This window comes from Puma concolor, chromosome B2, assembly GCF_028749965.1.
Source record: "Puma concolor isolate L17-30 chromosome B2, mPumCon1.1.hap2, whole genome shotgun sequence".
In the NCBI taxonomy this organism is placed as follows: domain Eukaryota; kingdom Metazoa; phylum Chordata; class Mammalia; order Carnivora; family Felidae; genus Puma; species Puma concolor.
The window spans coordinates 107227598-107253406 of NC_141671.1; the positions used below are offsets into that span (position 1 = coordinate 107227598).

A 25809-nucleotide genomic window follows, 5' to 3' on the forward strand; every position below is an offset into this window, starting at 1 on the left:
ATTCCATGTATGTATGCATGATTTATTTAGAATTAAACTATACTTCTAAAATAAAAAATACAGAGTATTTATCTACAAATCACACACAAAAATTAAAAATAAAACAACCTGTAAAATGTTGACTACTTACATCATGGTGAGTTGTTGGTTGGTCATAGAGTTATAAGTTCTTTTTTGTGTGTGTTCTTTTTGCTTAATTTTATTTTCTTATTTTTAAATAATATTTAGATATCACCTTTATAATAAAAAAAGAAACACTTGATTCCAAAAGAAGTAAGCAAACTTAACTTATACCAGTTGAATCTATGAGCCTCAAAAGTTAACAGAGAAATGAAAAGTACAATAGTCATTTTCTTAGTTGTTTGTTTTACATGATGACAAAGATATAGTTTGGGCATCAAGAAGTTCAGAACTTAATTTCTTATGTTAAATAGCATTTTTTAAAAATTCTGGGATAATTGTTGAAAGTTATGTAACTGTAATAAAAGTCACAACTCTTATGAAACAATATTCCTTTCATTGTTGTATTGGCACAACAGTGCTGAGATTTCTGTTTTGTGTGATCACACTCAAGAATCTGGAAGCTCTCCTATAGCTTTGCTGTCATGTCAAAACTGTTTTCATATCAACAGAGCAATGAGTCAGTGAAATCACAAACAGAATACTCTTTTCTTAACACTTTCATGTACATCAGGATATTTTTTACCCTTAACAATTTTATGAGTCATTTTCACAATGTTATATATGAATACATTTAGGATAAGCAGTAAACTAGGATTAATGTCGTGTGTGTGTGTGTGTGTGTGTGTGTGTGTGTGTGTGTGTGTGTTTAACATTCAATCCATGTTGGGGTAAGACTGTGGAAGATCCTTCTTAGGAAGGTAGGGGAATTTAACTTAACTCTGAAAATGATAGGAGATTATTAAATTTTTCTGAATAGGAGAATAACTTTGGAACTAACTTGAAAAAGATTGATCTGTGATGATGTATTCTATATATTAGAAGAGGAATCTTGGGGTAGAAACTAGTTTGGACTGTTTCAGCAACAGAGGTGTGGAGTCATGAGGGCCTAAACTGTGATGATGATAGCCATGGTAGTAGAGAGGAAAGGACAGCTGAGAGCATTGCTCCAAAAGAACTGATTGCTCACTGTAAAATGGCGAAAACACCAGAATATAAACTCCTCGAGAGGAGACAACATGTCTGGATTTTATCATTGTATATTCCCCATGCATAGAATCATGCCTGTTACATGGTAGGCCCTTGGTAAATGTTAGTTGTGTAAATTAAAATAAAAACAAGTAAATGCAATAGAATGTAACAGGTGCAGTGACGGAGGCAGAAAATAAGGCCTGGTAGGAGGAGAGATGCTAGAATTGTGTCTGGTGGATTAGCTAGAGTGTTCCAGGAGGACAGGGCAGAAAGGACACCAAGGCCAAGAGGAGAGGCAGATTCTGAGGCATGGAGCAGCATGGTGTGTGTACAATCACCAGAAGGTGGCCATTTCTCAAGGGTAACATACAAGGTAGGAAGGGACAGCAGTTGATACTGGACTTGGAGAGCCTGGGCGTCAGGATAAGGAGTTTTGACTTACTGCAGGTTTTGAGACAACCAAGCAACATAAAGAGGTTTTTATTCTAGAAATACATCAAGTGGAAGTGAGCGGAGGGCTTAGGGAGACCTTCTCTACGTTTGAAATAAAATGAGAGACCAGGGTCAAATTAGGAAGCTATTGTAACCATCTATGAAAGAGATGGTAAGGGGCCTAGATTAAGAAAATAATAACAGGAATAGAGATCTTGGCAAAGTTCTGAAAAAATTCAGGAGTTAGAAGATAACAGGTAATGAATTAAAGGTGTAGAAGGGTGAAGCAGATGGTAGAGTTGAAGATGAATAGGATGAACCTCAGGGTTCCAGTGAGTCCACATGTGGTACGACATGCTGAGAAATGGAAAAAAGGAGGAGGAGCCAGGAGAAGGAAATGATGGATTGTCCTTGATAAGTCAAAATACAAGGGACGGTAGGTGGGCTGGTTAGGGTGACCTGGACCAGAGATGTGGTTTGGGGAGTTATCTAAGGCAAAGTTAATATACGAAGATGGATGATATTGTAGTGAGGGAGTATGATTTAGACTGAGGGTGGAACTCTGGTGAATACCCACATTCAAGAGCCACATGGAGGAAGACACATGGTCAGGATGCCAGAATAGAACCCAAAGAGCCTTTGCATCAGATTGAAGAGTCTTGAATAATTGAAAGCTTTAGAAAATCATGTAGGGTATGAAGAAGGAGAATTTCAAGGAGGAGGAATTATACCACAAATGCCTATCAGATTCAAGGGAGGTGAAAGCTTAAAAATGACCATTGAATCTGACAGATAAAAATTCACAGGCAACTTTCTCTGAACTATTTTGGCAGAGTGGTGAAACTAGAAGCCAGATATCAGTAGGTTCAGTGGGTCAAAAGTCAATAAGGACACTATTCCTTAACATTCAGTTGTGAAGAGGAAGGAGAAATAGGGTTGTAGTTAAAGAGAATGTCAAGATTGGAGACAATGCTATTTTGTATGTTTATCTGTTTTACAAGGATGGGCAGCATTGTGAACATGGCATTCAAATCCTCATCACCCGCCCTGACCTATCCCCTGAGCTCAGAGTCTTAGATCCATATGAATGCTTGATATATCTTGAAATTACTCTAAACCAGTCTTTTTCCTGCACTGCACATTTCCTTCAATAAACCAAACTAGAAGCTTATACTTCATCTCTCACCAACTATTTCAGGTAAATTACCACTTCTTATATAGCAGAATACATATTCATATTCTTTATTCCCTGGTGTAGATCATAATCCTATCCCAATTAGACTCCATCCTCTACCCTATATTAAAGTGATCTTCCTAAAATGGGACTTTGAACCTGTCATCTTTCTGCCAGATGCTTTTATGACTTTCTTACCACAAAATAAAGACCTAAGTTCCTTATAAAAGAACTCCACAGGTGCCTGGGTGGCTCAGTCGGTTAAGCATCTGACTCTTGATTTCGGTTCAGGTCGTGAACTCGTGGTTCATGACGTCAAGCCCCTCATTGGGCTCCACACGGGCAGTGTGGAGCCTGCTTCAGATTCTGTCTCTCTTCTCTTTCTCTGTCCCTCTTCTTCTCTCTCTCTCTCTCTCTCTCTCTTTAAAAATAAATAAATAAACTTAAAAAAATAACTCCAGTCTATGGTATTCATTCATGATGTAATCTCTACATCCAAAAGAAGACTCCTCTCTAGTAATACCAAATGACTGTACTCCCCCTGGCACACCTTCTTGACACACTTCCTGCTGCTGCTCCTTGCTTTCCCCCTTTTTCTAGAACAGCTTTCTGACTTTCTTTGATTAGCTCTTACTCATCTTTCAAGACTCCCCCGAAACATCATATCCCACATTTAGCTTTCTTTGAAGCTCTCTCATCATCCCCCAGGGTGGCTAAGTACCCCCTTCACTATCCTGTCACAGTGCCATCTGCACAAGACAATCATAGAAATCCCCACACTCAAATGATGATATCTGTATGTGACTGTCTTCCTGGATTTTGAACTCCTTGAGGTCAGAAATGATGCTTTGATCCTCCTTGTGCTTTTGTATTTAGCATGTCACCTGGCTCATGGTAACTGCTCAAATGCTTGTTCAACTGAACTGAGCCCTGGAGGTGGGAAGCTAAAGATGCTTAGGGCAGAAGGAGGACCCATATGAAAAGGTCTGAGAAGAGGAGATAGAGGACACAATGAGCATGATATATGATGGGCTAATTTCAAATAGGAAAGAGACCTTTAACTATGTGTCTAAGAAGAAGGAGATAAAGATGGAGACAGATGGAGGTGATAAGGAATGAAGGCATTTCCAGGCTGAGGGTACTATTTTCTTTGTTAAAGAAGTGGTTGGACAGAGGGAGTGTTCAACCAAAAATTGGTGAACACGGTGGCAGTGAAGAAACACATAGAATATATTTGTTGGGAAACAAATCACATTTTAAACACAGAGACCCTGGAGACATTTTATTCCAGAACATGCCATTTCTTAAGGACTCCTTCAAATACTTGAAATTCTTTTCCGAGGCCAAGTTTTAGACATACTTGCAGCGTTTTCTCTGCGTGTGTGTGCAAATGCCTGTGCCCGGATATCCCTGCTTTCCTGCCAGGCTGCAGGCCTGCCACCGGAGCTGGGATTGGTCGCTGTGATGTTGCTGCTAGAGGAGTCCAGGGAAACGTGACTCATGGCAAGGCTGCTTGCGCTGTGGGAAGAGTAACTGTAAATCATCTTGAGAAAGGCAGATTTTGTGTTAGTCTCCTGCTTATAAAGAATAACATAGCATTTGGGGAAGAATGTGCAACACAGGATCCCATAGTTCGATATTAAAATAACGATAATCTCCACAGCTGGTAAATATTTACCAAATGTGGTAGCATAGACGGGGACGAATGTGATCCAAGCTATGAAATAAATGAGCATGCCAAATGTTATGAATTTGGCTTCATTGTAATTCTCGGGTAGTTTCCTGCCTTTGAAGGCAAATATGAAGCAAATGAAGGCCAGGATGGCAATATAGCCCAGCATGATGCCAAATGCAAGGATGGATCCCTCCTCACATTCCAGGATAATGACTCTGGGCAAGGAGACATTCTCTTCCACAGCAGGTGCTGCAAAGATTAGCCAGATTGTGCAAATGGCAACCTGGATACCTGTGCAAGTGAAGATGATGGGGATGGGTTTATAGAGGCACTTCAGGAAGTTCTGCAACTTGGGGTCGAAGCTGAAGGCTAGCAGAATTTTCAGGGACTTCACCAAAATGCAGGAGATGCAGAGAGTGAAGCTCACACCAAAAAACGTCTGCCTGGTTTTACACGTGAAGTCTTGTGGTTCTCCAATGAAAAAGCCCGTGCTGGCAAAGTTGAGGAAATGACAGAGAAGGATCACATAGCAGACCAGCAATCCCCCGGACGATTTCACAACAGGCGTGTTCAGGTTTCTTGTAAATATTATGCCAATGGCCAGAACAAACATGATTCCTAGTAGGGAGAGGGCCAGGAGCAGTATGGCCAAGGAGTCATTCCAACTGAGATACTCCACTTCCTTTTCAAAGCATGCTGTGCTCCTTACAGGGGCCCACTGAGTTTCATTGTTACATAAAAGGCAGTGATCCATATCTAAAAGACAGAGATTCAGTTACATTGCAAACATTTAAGCCAGGTGATTGATTGTCCACAATGATGCTACAAATGAGAGTCCTTCTTAGTAATAGTGCGGACTATTACTAAGGGATATAGATAATTGTCACATTGGTTGACAGAACCCAAAAGAACCCAAAAGAAGTTGAGAGAAAGTGTGAGGGTGAGGGAAGAAAAAGAGGAGAAGAGAAAGCAAAAAACCCAGGTGGGCTGTGAGTCTTAAGGGAATCCATATACTCAAGATAGATGCCAGCCTCTTATGAACTTGCTATTATAGGTGGCAGTTCAGGGACTCTGTTAAGAAAGGCTTTGAAATATGGGTGCCTGGGTGGCTCAGTTGGTTAAGCATCCAACTTTGGTTTCAGCTCAGATAATGATCTCAGGGTTCATGAGATCAAGCCCCGCGTCAGTCTCTGAGCTGACAGCACACAGCCTGCTTGGGATTCTCTCTCCCTCTGCCCCTTGCCCTCTCAAAAATAAATAAATAAACTTAAAAAAAAAGAAGGGCTTTGGAATCAAATGTATCTCAAGTCCCTTTCTCTATCACTTTTAATTCCCTTAATCTTGACTAAGTGAATTGAACTTTCTGAGTCTATTTTCAAATCTTTAAAAAAGCAAAAAAAAAAAAAAAAAAAAAAAAAAAAAGGCTCTGCCTCACTGGGGTGCTGCATTCGATGCCCAGAATAAATGTAAACTTCTTTGTGTGGAGTGTTACACATAGTAGACACTAAATGTAGTGAGAACTGCTATTATAAATAAGGCTGCAGTTCTTTTAAAAGCAGAGAAAATATGGCTGGGTCACCCTAAAAGCTCTCTAAAAGTGAGATAACACAGGATTGTAACCACTTCAATTGATGAAAAATTAAAGTTTATTTTTTTTCTCTAGGACGTCAGTAAACTTGTCAGTAAACATGTCAGTAAACTCACATGTGCAGTGATAAGCTTAAAACTGATTTTGGCTTATTCTGATGGCAGAGAAGGAAGAGTTGATATCAGAGTGGAGTCCCTGGGAGTGTGATTGCATTTGCTCTCCATTTTCACCCCTTAAAGGTGGGGTCCCCCGTATTGCCAAAGGGCGCTCCCTGGGCATCCATCTGAGAACACTCCACAGTGCCCATTCATTTTTATATAGGGCCTGCATTCCCTTCTTCGTTAACCTCAAAGTCAGGTTGTGTTTCTGTTTATGAACTTCATTACCTCTCCAGCCTCTTCCTCTTTCCAAACCCTGTTTCCCTACAAAAGCGGTTCTTCTCTGTCCTCCCCTAACTGCCACTGCTACTGTGTGCCATTTTCTTCGCTTGTTTGGCGAACGTTTAATGGCCTTGTCTACGTACGAGAGCTGTGTGCTGGAGACAGAGAGAAAGACAGGAGATGATGTCTTTTCATATCACCCTAAATCTTTGCTTTTCCTCCGAAGGAAAAGCAGTCTTCTACACTTATTCTTGCCTTGGTTATCAAAAGACAGCCCAAATTGTATTTTGAAAACTCTTGTGTGTCTTTATGGGAAATAAATGCGACACACTCTTCCAGCATTTTTATTTATCCCACTCTGCAGACAGTTGGTAGACATTGCCTAGAAAATCTCTCTCCCCCACAATTACCTAATTGTTTGCACAGCAGAGCCCATCTCAGGTTAGGAGAAGCAGCATTTTTGTGAGATAGCCACAGAACAAGACTATTGGAACGTTTATATTGTGATACTTCTCCCCTTGGAGTCAGTGAGAAAAAAGAGTAAGCATCTGAGAGCTGCTCCAGTTCTCAGGTTCACAACTTTTATAGATGAGTAGGGATGCGACAATAAACAAGGGAATACGATGCTTTTAAAGTATGGATTTTGAAGTCAAAATTTGACTCCAGGGTAACTGCTGATTGCTCCTTTTAAGACCCTGAGGCTGCTGACCTTGTTCTTTACTTTGTATATTTTGCACTGATCTTGTGAAATTGTTAAAGACAGGTTAGGCAAATAATCAGTTAGTAGCAGCTCATCTTTGTTAATAGTTTATCCCCTTTTCTCACAGAAGGCTTTTTTTTTTTTAGGCTTTACTGTTTGCTGCCTTTTGGTAGGAATAATGAGATCTCCAGGGTATGCACACCCCTGGGTTTTTATCATGCTCAGTTTAGCTAATTCAACACTTATTTAATTATAGTTATTGTGCCCCAGTTACAAGACCGGCATGTCCATGTGGGGGATAAACAGACAAAAATTGGTGGAGAAATCACGTTGTTTTGAAAGATGCAAGAGAGGAAGTCTAGTTGAGCAGATGACATCTTCCCTTGGAAGTGAAGTTACTTTTATGTCTCTATTAGGTATTGGTTGTGCATCTGCTGATATAATAGAGCAAATTCCAAGATAAAATGAAATTTTACTGGAATTTAATCTAGCAAGAGCATGAGATGCTTTTTTTTTTTTTAAATGAAAATGTAAGCCAAAATAGGATTCATGTAAAAAAAATAGTCAGCCTAGGAGAAATGTTTCTGGTGATTCACTGTACATGGTGTAGTGACTATATTTACCTGTCTGGTTACTGTAGTGATTTTCAGGACAGTTCACACATTCATAGCAGCAGATATGTTGACTTCTTGTAGTTTTCTTCATTTGCCCAGGACTGCACTCCTTGGAGCATTTAGACTGAATTTGCTGCAAAGTGAAAGAAATTTCAAGTATATTTTTAAAAGATTTATTTTCCTAACTAACCTTGATTGATTTAAAGATACAGTTACTAACTAGTATTTTGGTCTCTCCCTCTCTTGTTTTTAAAAAGCACAATAGAATTGTTTTGTCATCTGGAGGCATGTGAACAAGTTTAAAAAGCAGAAGATACTTCAGGTAGTGAAGCTGCCTTAGGAAGAAGTACTTTTGTTACCTTAATAACTTCTGAAAGCAAATAAGGGAAATTAGCTCTTTCAGAAAGTCCCTAGCGGAGGAACAAATGTGTAGTGATGGAACTAAAGAAGGAAATCATGGCCTGGAAATTTCCAGTCATGTGTTGTATAAAGAGTTCAACTATATATGAAAAATAGTAACTTAATGGACACTTTTATATTCTTTAGAGGAAGGTTATTAATCATGCTGTCCAAAGACTTTGTCCAGTCTAAGCTTAAAAACAAAAGAGTGGAAATTTTGAACTTAAAGCTATTAAAGTATTAGTGAAAAAGGTAACCCTAGATATATAAATAATATTTTAGGCATGCCTATAATTAGGCATGTCACAATGTAAATCATATGTAGCATCCTAATTTTACGGAGCGCTCAGTTTCCAATTTAACTAATAATTCTTTGTACTTCAGCTATGCTTTTTTTTCCCATTCACAGTCCCTTTCTCATGCATAACTTGTGAAGTAAATCTGTTACTATCTTACCTTTCGAGATACCAAAGCAGAATGGGTAAATGAAGCTTTCTCTAGATTCTCTTAATAGCTATTCCTGAGCCAGGAACACAATCCAATGACTAAGCTAACTGGTCTTTTCTCTGGGAGATGAAAATGATCTGGCTGGGAAAGAAAAAGTAGCCAAGATTCAGTACCCCTGAGTCCACAATGGTGGTTTTCTTCTTCTCAACACAGTTATTCCTGATCTGGGTTGTCAGTAGGCAGGACATCACTGGGGGTAAAGGAGAAATATTCTCTTCCCTTATCATAAGATACAGCAAAGACATTCTAAAGTCTGGTATTAATAACTTTGGGATAGCAAAAGATTTGGGATTATCTGATGTTTTGGACTTGAGCTAGGAGAAAGGAAGGTACATATGGAAGAACAAGAAATCTTGTGGGGTTGGAAGAAGAGGCAAGGGGGAGGGGAAGGTAGTAGGAGATGAGGTCAGGTAGGTCCTAGTGGCAGGTCATGTAAGGTTTTTAAAGATATTGGCTTTTACCCTAAAAGAAACAGGATGTATGGGAGTGTTTTGAGTAGAGTATTATAGTTTATAGGATTACTCTGTCTGCTGCTTTAAGAATAGACCACAGTGAGTAAGAGTGGAAACAGAGAGCAGTTAGAAGACTACTGTCTTATTCTGGGTGACAGGTGATTGTAGCTTGGACTGGAGTAGTAGCAGTGGAGTAGAGAACAAAAGGTGGTAAGATCCTAGGCCCATTTTGAAAGTGAAACTTAGATTGGATATGAAGCATGACAAGGATTCCGCCAGGTTTTTCCATGAACAACTAAAAGGAAATTGCCATTTATTGAGATGAGGGTAGGTTTGGGAGCTCAGTTTTGGAGGTAATCAGTCAAGATGACTATTAGACTCCAAGGTAGAGATGTCAGTTGCACAGTTGTATATTTATTAGGATTGAACTTCAGAAGATAAAAAGCTGGGAGTCATCTGCCTTCTCTATTAATGAATGACATTATTTAAATCATGAGCCTGGATGAGATCACTAAGGCAAAGTGTAGACCCAGGAAAGGAGCAGTTCTGAGCTCTGGATAAGCCAATATTTATAGGCAGCTGGAATGATAAGGAGCCAGCAAAGGAGACTAAGAAATAGTGGCCAGAGACAGAGGAAGAAAATCAAGGGACTGTGGTGTTGTGGGAACAATAAAGAGCATTTTACAGAGAGGAGAATAATTAATTACTAATAATTAGTGAGATGATTTTTGGTTTTGTTAACATTGGTGAACTAGATAGAAAGAATTTTGATGGATTGGAAAGAGTTCAAAAGAATTATGGGAAGAGAGAAATTGGGGCCAGTGAATGTATCTAAATTTCTCAAGGAGTTTTGGTGTCAAGAGAAATAGAGGAATGGGCAGTACATAGAAGGAGAAGTGGAGGATCAATGGAGTTTTGTTCTTTTTTTGGAACATGGAAGGAATAACAGCATATTTATATCACTATGTAGATAATGGAGAAGAGAAAATACTTGAGGATGTGGGAGAGAGTGGAGAATTGCCAGAGCAGTATCACAGAGTAAGTGGTAAAGAGTTGGGATCCAGAGATCAAGGGAGGAGCTGACCTTGGCCAGGAGCAGACAGCCCATCCATAGTGCTGGATGGAAGACAGATGTGGTGGCAGGGGAACACTGCTGTTCTCTTCTGAGTGTTTCACTTTTGTTAGTGACATAGGAAGAAAAGTCACCTAAAAGTGAAGATGGGGAAGATGTGTTGGATCAGAAAAGGGAATAAAAATTATGAAATAGCTATCTAGGAAGGTAGGTGAGTTAATGGACTAAGTAAGGTAATAGTCTGATTGCCCAACAGCGCTAAGGGCCCGCTGGAAGTTAGAGATCATGACTTTGAAGTGAGAACAGTCAACAAGGTGCTTTTGGCTTTGTTTTTGTTTTGCCAAGTTCAAGTTCAGCTACATGGGGGCTCTACTGATTAGGCAAAGAGTTGAGTTTAACCAGGATTATGCTCTAGTCAAATGAGTATGATAAAGAGAGCATGTACAAGGGGTGACACACAAGTTGACCATAGCTTTTAAGGAGGGAAGATGGGGACAGTAAACAGGCAGTAGGATCACTGGAGGTCCTGGTGGGGTCAAGGACTTTTGCAATTGAGGTACTAATTTGATTTGAATGCTATAAGCAGCCTACTGCAAAATTACCTTAAGATTTCTGAACTCATTTTTTGTTTCTTGGTCTGTGATGACGAAGACATCATTCTTCAGATCATATTGTGCTATCTTGGTGATAGTCAGGTGACCATCAATCTCCTTCCAGAGCACAACATCATATCCAGTATTCATATCCCCGTGAGCATCAAAATGAAATGAATTCCCTTCATCAGTGAATGTCACATTTTTTAGTGCATCAAGTAACTATAAAATAGAAAATAGAAACAAACATGAGAAATATGCATCCATTATATCCCAATTATAACATTGCCTTATATGGAATATCACTTAAAAGTAGAAAAAGGACATTCTGGATCGGTGAGTATGGTAACTAGTTGAGAAGGTTCTTAACTATCTGGCAACAATTTGACAATTCTAGCCTTATTTCTGCCAAAGTCTTGTTCTGTGAATCTGAGAAAGCAAGTTAATGTTTATGGAGAGTAGCTTCTCTAGCTTATAAAATTGGAATATGAGGATCTTCATTTTTTCACGTTGCACAATTTCAGGATAGGTCCTCTGGGGCAGTTGCCTGGGCTCTAATACAGGTTCTATATGAACCTGTGATGTGGTCTTGACACTTAAATTTCTCTCTAGGTCCAGGTTCCCCATCTGTAAAATGAAGTAAATGAAACCTACCTTATAGGGTTATTGTAAGGATTGTATGTAATTAAGCATATAAGGAGTTTATCCCAGTATTGGGGACAGATTAAGATTAGTAAAGGGTATATTAATATCTGTTAACACTATTAGTTAGCTAATAAGGACATTGTGCAAATAAATAAAAATATTTTGAGTCTATTAATTATGTCACCTGATGTTCATATATTACTTGATAATACTCAGAAGTGCGATATCCTTCTTCTCCATAACAACTCAATGAAACAAGTGAACAGAGATCATCTTCCTCCTTTCTTAGGTGAGCACCATCAGCAAAGGGGTGAGTGGACTTAATCTGAGGACACACATTTTGACTTTCAGGTCTCTCCATTGCACCTAACAATATTTTAATTCAAGTCCTCCATATTGTATTTTCCATCTGACTCAAAAGCAGTTATCGATGTGTCATCTGGAGCTACCGGAGGCAGGAAAATTCATTCTTTCCTTCTAGTCACAGTTGGATCCTTGGCCAAGCCTGAGTGGGTAATCCAAACCAGTAGGTGTTATGCTCACCATCCGCAAAATGAAGGCTAAGGGGACAGACATACAAACATGGGACAGTCCAGTGACAACAGCACCCTGTTCTCAGGACATCTCCCACCAGAGAGGTTTAGCTCGGGGTATAAGGTACTGCCAGTACCTGCCTTCTAAATACATCCTTTGTTACTCATTTGGTTGGAGGTACGGATATTATTATCTTCAGTGGTTTTCAAATCTGTTTCAGTGATTGAGTATAAAGTGACCTTTCCAATGTAATTCACAAAATGATTTTTTTTTTAATTTCAGAGGAAAGAAATGCAATGAAAAATTACTTGTCCTGTTACCGAGTTCGTACATGAGAACTTGTATGTAAAACAGCTAGGACAGGAAATGTTTTACTGACAAATGAGGCAGCTGTATTGAGATTGTGCTGCAGAGGAAGATCGCTGTTCTGGGAGAGAGAAAAACACTGCTCCGCCATTAACTTGATATATAATCACGGCTAAGTAAATACCCTTTCTGGACACACTGGGCCTACTCATCTAAGTCTATGATGTTATGTGGTTCTTGTTGAGTGCAAAATCTGGAACGAGGCAGAAATTATTCTATTCGAATAGAATTATTCTTCTATTCCTTATCAGTTCATCTTTTATGAATGTTTCTTTCCTTCAATTTTTGTTTTGGTCAATAGACTATAAGAAAATCAAGCTATATTTTAAGGTAAATATATTAGTCACGATAGGCAGGTCAGTGACCAAATGTCACGTTAGTAAAATATATGAGTATTTGTATTAATTTTATTATATGTTTCCACAGATTTCTTAGTTCTCTTAATGAATGTAAAATACTTAGTATTACTTTAAAGAAACAGGATATCAGGGGCACCTGGGTGGCTCAGTCAACTAAGCATCTGCCTCTTGGTTTCGGCTCAGGTCATGATCTCACAGTTCGTGAGTTCCAGCCCGGTACTGGGCTCTGAGCTGACAGTGCAGAGCCTGCTTGGGATTCTCTCTCTTCCTCTCTCTCTGCCCCTCCTCCACTCTCTCTGTGTCTCAAAATAAATAGACTTAAAGAAGCAGGATATCAGATTTAATATGGTGGAATTAACCAACAAAAGCTTTTTCTAGCAATTGCCTAGAAGAAAAAATATGAAGGGAACAAAAATAAAAGAGGAAGTAAGGACCCACTGTCAGTGTTTCCACCTCCACCTGTGTGTTGATTTTTTTTTTCTGTTCCCTCCTTAAGCAATACACACATAAACCCCAGTAACTCGGTTCTTTAGGAAGCATATCCTTTTCCTCTTTTGAGTTTGAACTATAATTTCTACTTGTTTTTCCCTGCACTTAATTAGGTTTTCTGGCACATATACATTCTGTAAATAGCGATAACGGTGTATGAAGTACCTAAGCCAACATAACTATGCTTGTTCTCACAGGAGAGAGGGTGGAGGCAAACAAAACAGTGCATTCGTTACCTGTTAATTAAAACACAACGTTTGCTCTGGATTAAGGTAAATTTTGAACATTAGTGCTCTGGTTACTAAGCTCTTAAAGGCTTTTTCCAGCACTTATTTATTTATTTTCCATGGAGACTCTAAAGTCGCTATAAATTGACACCATTAAACAGTAAGAGTTGCGTTTCCATGATTATATAACTCACCCTGTGTATGGCAATGACCTGTTTTTGAGAACACAAAGCCAGGGGGCCACACCAACTAAGCTGTTGTTGGTAATGCTGTTTTCCATTTCCCTGACTGCTGCAATGTCCACATCTTCCTAAGAAAGCTGTGCTTGTGGGTGAATTAGAGAGAGCAGAGGAAGCAGCCTTGCATCCCTGTCTGGTGCCCAACCCATGTCTTTTTCTTCTGTGAAATTTTCTGTACCGTAGCAGAAAGCACCCTGGGCTAAGGCTGGGATAGTCGCACTGCTAACTGTGTGGGGGACCGTGGCCAGACCCTCATTGTGGAGGCCCCGTCCGTCTCTAAACTGCCACAAGTCTCCATCACTGGTAACATTTCCTCTTGCCACTTCTTTAAGATGGAGTGTAAGAGGGGCGCCTGGGTGGCTCAGTCGGTTGGGCGTCTGACTTCGGCTCAGGTCATGATCTTGTGGTCCGTGAGTTTGAGCCCCGCGTCGGGCTCTGTGCTGACAGCTCAGAGCCTGGAGCCTGTTTCAGATTCTGTGTCTCCCTCTCTCTCTGACCTTCCCCCATTCATGCTCTGTCTCTCTCTGTCTCAAAAATGAATAAACGTTAAAAAAATTTTTTTAAAAAAGATGGAGTGTAAGAAACACAAACCTGTGGACCTACCAGAATATTATAGAGGTTAGAGATCATATATGTCAATGCCTGGTATAGTCGCCCTCAAAAATTGTTAGTTATTATTTTCCTTATCACTTCAAAATCACTCTCTTCTCAGCACACATTTCTTCCGTTGCTACACCTGAATGTCTCATAAGTTCTTCGAATTCAACATCTCCAAAACAGAATCTTTAATACTTCTCCTCCCCACCAAACCTCTACATTTTTGTTTCCTTCTCAACAAAGTCATCAAATGTCCAAATGTGGAATCACTTGCAGCATCTTTGCTTCTCTTTGCATCTTTTACACCCAGTCTATCTACAGATGTTCTTCATTCTTCCTCTTACACAACCATGTATGCATCTCCATCCTCACTGTCACACACAGTGCTTGTAGTACTTATACCTGGAGTATAAGCCATCCTTATTTTGTGACTGGATTACCAAATTGATCCTTCTGCCTCTAGGCTTGTGTCCCTCTGAGCAGTGCACACCACAGTGGAAATGAAATGCTACTTCTGCAGTGAAAAGCAGATCAGAACACTGTCTTGTCTCAAAATAGATTTAATTGGCTTGCTTTGCTCTATCAAGTCCAAACCTTTAAACATAGTTTGCAGCCTTTCTATTGAAACGATGGTCCCTGGACTAGCAGTATCAACATCACCTGAGAGACTGTTAGAAGTGCAGACTCTCAGGTATCCCCCCACAGAATTAGCAGATACATGATATGAGATTCCCAGGCCATTCAACTGCAAATCAAAATTTGAGATGCTCTGATTCATTAGACCCTGATGTTGGATCCTTCCTCTACTTTCATTTACCTGTAGTTTCCACAAGAAACTCCAATTCTGTGACACTATTTACTTACCCCTGAAGATGCCATACTTACCCTCCCTTCTCAGATCTTGCTGGAGTATTTGTGTCCTAACTCCTACCCATCCATCATATTCTCCAGAGACGTATGGTCTTTGGAGAATGTTTTCTGAATTGCTAATACTGGATTGGTTGCCTCAGTTAAGTGCTTCGCTGCCATTTTGTGTCTCTATGAAACATAGTAATGCATCATTCTGCATTGTAATCAACTCCTTAATTGGTTGATTGTACACACCAGTGGACAGATGACTCCTTCAGGAAGAGAATTGTCTTGTTTTCCCTAATACTTTCAACACTCAACATTGAACTAGAGCATTGAGGCATCCAATAAATGTTTGCTAAATATATGTACACATGGGAAGTTTGACTATAAGTCTGTCATCTCACATGCATCACTTACTACTTTCTATGTCATCATAAGTAAAGGAAAACAAACAAACAAAAACCCAAAATCACTGTTTACAACAAGGAGGTGGTATCCTCATGCACATCTGAGAAACATCAAAATTGTATTGAAGTAAAACAATCCTGACTGTGCTTTTCCTGAATACTTCTCATAGGTGTCACCAAATGTGGAGCCAAAGTAAGAACTGTCCCCAAATATTGGGAAAAACTCCTTTAAAGTTATTTGAATATAAAATTATCTAGAAAGTAATATTTAGATATTAGTGAATCTTACCAGGGGACAAAATAATCTTTAGGAATGTATCATTGATTAGTGACCCTAGGTACTGCTGATCTTTTAAATTTGAAGTCTATGGAGATTTCTTCATAAAAATTATTTGCATTGTTTGTCCTACTGGATCTGGCACAGATGTGGTTCACTCACGTTGTGATCAAAAGAGCAAGTCACTCACATGTTCTTCCTTTCCAGTCTATTTCCTGTTTGTTTCTAGGTAACCAGGCTCCCAGAGGGAATAAAGAATAACCCCAGGCTCCTACTGTTTAAACAAAACATTTTAGAAGACTCTGCTTAGATTATACTTTCCCAAGTCTTTTCCTCAGAATGTTTGAGATTCATTCCTGATTTAAAATACTTTCCCAGATCTTTAGTGGATAAATAGTCCTTGCTATTTTTATCTATCCTTCCTTAGAGGCTCTTTATGTCTCCTCCCCTTTATCCTGCCTCTAGGATTGTCTAATTTCTATTACTCTTTCTCAACCTCTCATTCTTAAAATTTCATGTAGTGGTTTCATTATTGTGGTCCACTTCATTTGTAGTTTTTATCAATCCCTGATTTAAGTTCTCTATTACAAAGAGTATACTTTCAAACAGACATCTTAAAATAGCTAGGCATATATATATATATATATATAGATATATATACTATATATATCTAGGCATATATATATATAGGTATATATATATAGATATATATACTATCTAAAATATATATATATATAGTTATATATATATAACTATAGTTTTAACTTAAAAAATCCTAATCTCTAGTCTTACCTCCTTATTAGTTTTTTTTGCCTTGCATTTACAAGATCAAAACTGGTTTTAAAATGAGAAATTTAAAACACCCTATACCATCACATGATCCACCCAAATGTAAGTGGATGACCTTAGACCTTGGTGCTTGTGTTTGGGACTGTTTAAAGTAAAAATGACAAAAGTAGAAATAGTCTGCCCTGCATACTCCCGTATATGGTAACACTTGAGTCTTACTTCCTTTCACCTTCTTTTTCCTTACACATTTATAATAAATATATTTTTGGGACATGATTCTGCATCAAAACAGACAAGTTTGGCTTTGAGTACACAGTATTGAGAAATCTGTTTTTAATGAGTAAAATTTCTCATCATATAAGGCAACAATTTGCTTTCAAATGTCTTGTTTATCGGCATTTAAAAAACACAATGGAAAATTTTTACTAAAAAGAGCCACATTAAGCTTTAATTTGAGTTTCTACAAACTAATCAAAGAGAAGAAATGAAAAGATGTCTTTTACCGACAATTAGTGGTTCATTTCAACCGGAGATATCATAAGAATTGTTATGATTTATCTAACAATGTTCATTTGAAAAGACTGGAGTCCTAAGGAGGCTGTTCTAAGTAAAAGTCATGACTGGAGGCTTTAAACCAACAAAAACCAACTATAAACCAACAAAATCCCATGGAAAACAGAGGGCATGGAGGCAGAAGATCCAGACAAGAGTAATATTTCTAGTGTTTCTAGCTTTAGTTTTTCAACTGATAATATTTAGTGATAATAAAAATGACTGTTAAACATGCCTGGTCTTGTGTTTGTCAAGAGCACTAAAAGAGATAATTCATATGAAGCACTGAAAAACTACAAGATCAGATACAAATCCATACACTCACAAAAAATAATACTACCAACTGGATCTTCTTGGAAAATAAAAGAGCACTACTTTAGTGGGTCAGAGTAGTGAAGGTAAAATAACAACTCTATTATCCTCAAGAACAAAGAGCTAATGAGAGAATTGCATGTTATTTGAACACTTAATGTATCTACCTTCAAAAGGAATACGATTAAGACAGTTAATATAAATACTTGAAAATTAAAGCAAGGAAAGGAAGGATGGCAGGGGAATTTTCTTGAATGTATGAGTTAGTACCTCCCATGGTTGAAAGGCGTTGGGGTTCTGACAGTCGCGAGCTTGGCAGAGATCCCGAATGGCATAACCAAGAGCAAGTACTGCAAGCTGGATACTGTGAACAAGGCCTGGCTCAGTATAATCCCACAGGAAATCATTTCTCAGGGAGAAGTTCCTTTCTATATCCTTGTTAACCTTGTAGGCCAAAGTCCCCTGAGAATGGTTGGAAATGCACTGACTCAAATCACTGTCCTTGACATACGCACAAGCAGACAAGAGTGTGGCATATTCATTTAAGACTTTGTTATTATCACTGGGAAATATATGCAGATTTTGAAGAAAGGAATGGAAGGAAGACATATTCCCTCTTCTAAAGGTAAACCCTACAACTTTGCCAATCCTTTTAACATTAGGAATGGTTGTAATCTTGGTGGCCGTTGACCAGTTATCACTGGCAATCCATGTCTTATTTATATTCCTTTCTAGAGCTTTACTGAAGAGATTGAAAACATGGAATTGCCTCAGGAATACCACAATGACATTAACCTGGGCTTCTGCTATGATTTTCTCAAGTGTCTCATTGATCCTGACTTCGATGGTATTATCTGAGAGGAAGGCTGGGAGAACTTCTTTGAAAGCTATGCACACATTATTTGCTGTGGTCTGAACTGCAAAAGTGTTGAGGGCCATTCGTCCATAGTCATCATCTGTGGCTATGATGCCAATCCAGTTCCATCCAGACTTCTCAATCAGGTGGGCCATTGCTTTAGTTTGATAGAAGTCACTGGGCACAGTCCGTAAAAATGAAGGAAAGCGAATTTTGTCACTTAGGATTTCTGCAGTTGATTCATAACTCACCTGGAAATTGACAGAATCTTTTAGTTATGGTGCTGATGAACTCCAGGTGGCTGTTCATACTGGGTGTTCCCCTCTCATTTCTGTGAATTTCTGTAATCTTTTCCTAAATTCTCTGGTCTTTTATATTCTTCCCCTTCAATGAACTTCTGCTTTAGAGACAGTGTAAATCATGACATTTAGTAATTGTGTGCCAACTCTTTAGAGTCATCGCTCTTCAGTCATTTCTATTGTGTATAGTACAAGCTCTCTGAAAGTTCAGGCTCTATCTTATGCTTCCATCTACACTTCTGTATCCACCTATATCTATCTTATATCTCAGGCCAAGGCCAATAGTGGATATTATTTAAATACTTAGAGATAAATATAGGAAAAATGCAGCTAGTCCAATAAACAGAATGCATTTTTAGGACACCCGGTATGTTCAACATTTTGTCTAATTGACAACTTTGGTGATTTTTATTCTAGGTCAAATAAGTCAACCAGCCAAATGATCATCCAGTCTAGGGGTCAGCACACTTTTTTCTGCAAAGGACCAGGTGTAAAGTATTTTAAGCTTCGTTGATCACATATGGTCTCTGTCATATCTTTTTTTGTTACAACCTTTCAAAAAAAATGTAAACACCCTTCTTGATAGCTCAAGAGCCACATTTGATCTACACGCTATAGTTTTCTGACCTCTGATCTACTCAAACAAATAGCATTTTGAGATACCTACCTAATGTGTACAGAGTTTTGCTTGATTTACAGTTCTGGTGATTTTATTCTAGGGAGAATTACTACCTGCCACAGCTGCAAATGCACTGTGTCACTTGCTGAGTCTTTTTTTTTTTTTTTCTATTACTTATAGCAGCCACCTGGTATGGTGGAAAGTCAGTAGGCTTTAGAGTCAGACAAACTGTCAGAATTCTGACTTCAATAAATTTGGGGAAGTTAGTTAATATTTCTTTACGTGTGAAATGATAGGATTCTTGTGAAGATTAAAGGAGAAAATTGAAATGGTTATTAGCACACAGTGGACAGTAACTAAACTTTAGTTTCCTGACATTGCTATGCTGGCCTCCATTTTGTACCTGGCATTGCTGTGCTCATCTGTATTTTGAGACCTGGGTTTCTGTAAAATCAGTGTCCCCTGCAGAGCCCCGTTTCCTTTTGTGTTGTCTGTCATGGAAATTACCTTTTTATATGAAATAATCATTGTTAAAAATAATGTACTTTTCTCATAGCATTATACATAGTCTAGACAATTTGAGCCAAAGCCTTATCTCTGAGATATTTAGGAGAATAATTCTGGGGTTTTTTTCATTATGGATATAAATTTTTTTTATCAACTTTACTAGGCTATATAATGGAACTCTCAGAGTCTTTCATGGATGCAAGATCTTATTTACTCTACCTCCAGAAAGTTATATATTTTAAATTCTTATGCACATTTAATATATGATTTATATTTTTCTATCTGTTCACTTCTATCAGATGGCCTTTTCCTGATAATCTGATTGTAATTATTTTTGCTTTCTAACTGTTGGCTTCTAATCTTCCTTGAGCCTAGAAAGCAGTGACCTAGTGAGTTACAGAGCAATGTATTGAGAGTGAAAGCCAAGGCAACTTGCTTGACTCTGAGTAATATGCAGGACCTTGGTGAAGGGCTTTCAGAGGGCTTTTTGCTTACTTCTTGATTATTTATTGGCTTGCATTACAAGGAGATACATAGTTCCATAGTCTCTGCTAAAAGCTTCCCACCATACTCAGAAGAAAATGCAAATCCTACTACAGCTTACAAGATGCTGAATGACCAGTCCTTGCTTATCTCTGCAAATGCACTTCTTACTGTACTCCTTTCTATACAACTGATCTAGCTATACTGATCTTTTGTTATTCTTTGGACATTTCAACTTTGGACTTACTGTTTTCCCAGCATAGATATTGTCCTGCCCTCCTTGTCTTCCCTTGGGTGTCCTTTCTCATTCAAGTTTCAGGAAGTCTTCCCTGACCTCCATGTCCCTTTACTTCTCAGTCTCCTCATAGCACCCAACTGGTGTTATTTCAGAAACAAGGCAGCTGAGGCCCTCAGAGATTTCCGTCTTATCCTAATCTCACTGAAAACTATCAGAAACTACATTTGGCAGGTGGAGGGGCGACTATAGTCCCTTAGTGCTCTATCCACTATACTATCCATAATAGGGCACATACCTTTCTTTAACTGAAGAAAGAGAAGGTTAAAGTAAGAGCAACTCCCCAGCTAGTTTCCTGGGTTACCCTGATCCCCTCATAATAAGGAATATGATCAAAACCAACCAAGGATAAAACAAAACCCACCTGTGGCATAAGCTGTAAATTCAACATCCTGGAGACAGCCATGGTTATTTCTGAGTAGCCAGCACCTATGACAGCCTTAACCCTTGGCATGTAGCTGGAATAGTCACATTTAAACTCCATGATTTCTCTGGAGCTGTTGAACTTAGAAAGAAACCTCAGAGCAGCTGCCATTGCCACTGTGACTTCTGTACAAGTGTCATAGATTTCATACCCCAGTTTGATTCCAGATAATAGTGTTGAATTATTGATCATCTCAATGCTGTGAATCATGGCAAGAGTTTGAAGAAAAATTGATATTTCAAACCTGTTGAGAAACAAATTTTTTAAAGCAATCAGAATAGAATTCTTCTCTAGACATGATGGTAACTCATTTGATTCACATCTCTGCCTTATAATAGACAATTTCTGGATCAGTGAGACTCAATTCTTAAAGAGCCTAAATTTTATTTTAAAAGAGTTCTTGATGGAAACTTTTCTAAATGGTATATAGTTTCTCAAATGGAGTCTGTGGAATAGAATTTAACTTGTTTCTGATTAATTTGGGGATCATTTGAATACTCAGTTTAGTATTCTGCAGTATGGAGATATGTCTGATTTTTGCTCCTTTTTGTAGTTAGATGTCACCATTTTATCACCGTCCAAGTATCTGCTCCTTAGACTCACTAGCCCACTGTCTTTTTTTAATATAATCTGTTGTGATTGGAAACCAGTTTAATAAGACCTTCAGAATTATATATAAAATAGACTGTATAAGCTCAGTAGCTTTCTCCTAGATTAATGCACTATTTAAGTTCTGAAATATAGCTATTTACTCTTACAGTAGGTTTTCCCAGTTGACTTCTTGATTTGCGATTACGTCAGAGGATTGAGTTGCTTGATTACTGCTTTGTTGTTAAGTTTATGTCATCCACCACTGTATACAAAAGGTTACAAACAGCATCTAATATAAATATTCAATTTTTTAATAATTAAAGGACAGTATTATTATTATTTTATTTTAATTCCGGTATAGTTAACATACAGTGTTATATTAGTTTCAGGTGTACAATGTAGTGATTCAACAATTCTATACATTAGTCAGCTCATCAAAATAAATGTGCTCTTGGGGCACTTGGGTGGCTCAGTTTGTTAAGAGTCAAACTCTTGATCTCATCTCAGGTCATGATCTCATGGTTCATGGGATCAAGCCCCATCCATGTAGGACTCTGCACTGACCGTGTGGAGCCTGCTTGGGATTCTCTCTCTCCCTCTCTCTCTGCCCCTCCCCTACTCTTACACACACTTTCTCTCTCTCTGTCTCTCTCTCTCTCAAAAAAAGATAAGTGTACACTTAATTCTTTCAACTTATTCAACTATCTCCCAACCCACCTTCCCTCTGATAGCGATTAGTTTGTTCTCTATAGTTGAGTCTATATTTTGGTTTGTCTCTATTTTTCTTTTGTTCATTTGTTTTGTTTCCTTTTTTTAAAATTTATTTATTTATTTTGAGAGAGAGAATGTGCTCTCACATGAGCAGGGGAAGGGCAGAGAGCGAGGGAGAAAGAGAATCCCAAGCAGGCTCCACTCTCAGCATGGAGCTGGACAGGGGGCTCAATTTCACCACTAGAAGATCATGACTTGAGCCATTACCAAGAGTCAAATGCTTAACCGACTGAGACACACAGGCATCCCTTGTTTGTTTTGTTTCTTAAATGAGTGAAATCCTACAGTATTTGTCTTTCTCTGACTGATATACTTCGCTTAGCATTATAGTCCCTAGACTCATCCATGCTGTTGCAAATGGCAAGATTTTATTCCTTTTTTATAGATGAAAAATATTCCACATATATGTATATATACATGCTTATATACCATGTCTTCTTTATCCATTCATAGAGGACAATATTATTGTTCAGGGTTTTGATATTTTTAACTTTTATTTTAATTCACTGAGTTACGATAAAGTATTTGAATGATACTATTTGTCATTGTAGACTATCTAAAAGCAAAGTGTGGCAAATCAGCATTAAGTTTTTAATTTGAAAAAAGAAGCAAAAAAGAGAGAAAAGGTAAAATAATGAATTGTATGACAATATGTATAAGATTGGAGGGTCCACACATGGTAGCTCCATGAAAGTCTAAACTTCTTTGGTGTATTCACTTCAGTATCCCAACACCTAGAATAGGGCCTCATTAATGTAGGCACTTAATATATAGCTGTTTGGGGCACCTAGGTGGCTCAGTTGGTTAAACATCTAACTACTGATTTCAACTCTGGTCATGATCTCACAATTCATGAGATCGAGCCCTTGTCAGTCTCTGCTCTGACAGTGTGGAGCCTGCTTGGGATTCTCTGTCTCCCTCTCTCTCTGCTCCCCACAACCCTCCTCCCCGCCTCAAAATAAATAAATAAATAAATATTTTAAAAAATATATATGTATAGAGCTGTTTGATGCTAAATGAATACTGTTTCTTTCAGGGATTGTCAATAAGGTGAAAAGATATTCGATTCAGTAATTTTTTTTTCAGAATATATTTTCTTACTAGATCAATGATTTTTTAGTATTTTTTATCCTTAATTGTTAGCCTATAATTGCAGGTCTTCAGTCATTTTTTGAGTACCGATTTAGTGCTCTGAGAATCTTCATTAATTATTTTGAGGTGTTCACTGGTATTCCTGATAATCAACATTTAAGAAAACAGTAGCTCAAAGTGCCCAACTTCTAGGGAGAATGCCAGGAAGGAATCTTAGTGTGATGTGGGACCACATTTTATCTGACAGCATTCTTAGAGCACTTGGTAAATATGTTCTGATAAAGAAAGAAAAAAGGAGGGGGGGAGTGGGAAAGGAGGTTAAATTTACATACAAGAACATCAAGATAGAAGTAAGATTTCAGAGTTGGAAAAAAGCATGTGGATCAGATTGCCATAGCAACAGAAGCTGATGCTGCCCATGTCCCTAGAAGTTATCCAGGAACTTATTTTACAAAAGAGAAAATTGGAAACTGTGACTCAAAGAATTTAAGTGATTTGCCCAAGTCTACAAAATGAGTTTGTCCCCAGACTGAAGTTAGAATTCAAATATCCTGCTGTCCTTAAAGAAAATCCATTTGTAACATCCTCTGCCCAGCTTTACTTTTCCCTAGTACACTGTGACACATGTCTTTTTTATAGCCAAGCTTTCAGCCGAAAGTGTTCATCAAAGAAGAAGGAACACTAAGTTGAAGTAGGATCCTAATTTATCATAAGAGAATTAGATTATTTCAAGAATGAAATGAATGCAGCACTGACAAAAATGCTGGTGTAGAGAGATTTTAAATGTCGCTTATTTTAAACAAAGAACTAAATAAATAATAGATCTATGTTTAAAACAAAATGCGTATTGTAGATGATATAAACATAAGTAATACATAATAGAAATAATGTAATGTAAATTAATATATATTAATTTTAATATATTTTATATTATAATATAATTATATAATATAATGTTAATATATAATTATATTACACTATAATATTAATATTATATAATCATATAATATAATACTAATATAATATAATTTTAATATATAATAAACATACATATATTTATAATGTTTATGTTTATAAACATTATTTATAATAATATAAATATAAATGTGCTCTGTATGCTTGCAGTGGACAGGCTACAGTGTCTCCAGATGGTTTTCTCAAGTGCCTTCAGGGATTTTTTTAAGGCAAAATCCAAATAGATATATTAATGGAAAGCATTCATTGCCTCTGCACTTGGAGGTCGACTATACATATAGTGCTGATATATTTCTCTTTTAAGGAAGGATCGCATGATTATATGTAACTTAAAAATATATTAGTGTAAATTTTATTAAAATAATTTAAATGTTAATACAAGTAAATGTTTACATGCCCTAATCTCATAGTGTAATCTTGAAATTTAAATGTGTTCTCTGAGGCTTTACTCACCCAACACACTTCTGGATTTCTGGTCGTCTGGGATAGTCTTCTGAGGACAGCATTTTTTCATGAATGGCAAATAAACCTCCAATTATGACATGCCCTGGAGAAGTGGCAGCCACGAAGTCGTCAGGGGTCTGGCAAGTCTGGGAAGTAGCAAGAGGAATCACAAAACAGGTAATCAGTATAATCAATAGTGCCATGCTTCTCTCTCATTTGCTCAGTTCATGTGAGTTCTTAGGAATCATTAAGCTCACAGAGTGCCAACAACATGGTTCCTATTTCACCTGTAAACACCATGTAAGGTATAGGGCAGTGTCAAAGGCTGGAAACATTCAGTTTTCAGGTGCTTGATGATAGTCAAAACAGTTCTTCACCAAGAAGAACATATCGGACTCTAACACTCCGTTGTTGGAGATGTATGCTAGCAGCAACGCTAGGAAAAACATTATAGAATTAAAAACACAGGTCCTCGCTGGGATAGCACTCTTTTGCTTCACTGATATGTCAAGGGCTTTGGGTCATGTTGGCATTTCTTTTGAAGTAGAATATAGAATCTTCAAGAGGCAGCAGTAAGGGAAAGTGTTCCCCCTTCAGGAATGAACAGTTTTACATTTCCAAAGGTATCACATTCAAGGCACAAAAGCTTCAGCATAGTTTATAAACTGTTTATTTTTCCAGAAAATCTCTATTTTTAAAAAATGAAATTCAGTTAGTTTTAGGTATTTAGCACTTCCAGTTTACATGTGTTGGAAATAGTTTTGGTGATAATGGTCAAAACTAAAATTGGGGTGCCTAGGTGGCTCAGTCGGTTAAGTGTCCCAGCTTCCGCTCAGGCCATGATCTCATGGCTCGTGAGTTCAAGCCCCGCCCAGGCTCTGTGCTGACATATCAGAGCCTGGAGACTGCTTCGGATACTGTGTCTCCCTCTCTCTCTGCCCCTCCTTAGCTCACACTGTCTCTCTCTCTCAAAAATAAATAAACATTAAAAAATTAAAAAAAAAAAAACAACTAAAATTGAGATAGAACTTACCTGATACAGTGTTTGGCTTTGAACTTCTTAAGAAAGG

The 25809-nt window shown here is 38.0% G+C and overlaps 1 protein-coding gene across 1 annotated transcript; it reads right to left on the reverse strand.

The window, feature by feature from the left end:
• Positions 1–24985, reverse strand: GPRC6A (G protein-coupled receptor class C group 6 member A). Its single transcript, XM_025925650.2, has 6 exons — positions 24749–24985; positions 20807–21110; positions 17654–18490; positions 10748–10960; positions 7725–7848; positions 1–5189 (listed from the first exon to the last, which is right to left on the reverse strand). Exons 1-6 carry the CDS (start codon positions 24940–24942, stop codon positions 4075–4077), a joined length of 2787 nt encoding a protein of 928 aa, XP_025781435.1. The 5' UTR covers positions 24943–24985; the 3' UTR covers positions 1–4074.
• Positions 24986–25809: the final 824 nt, after the last annotated feature.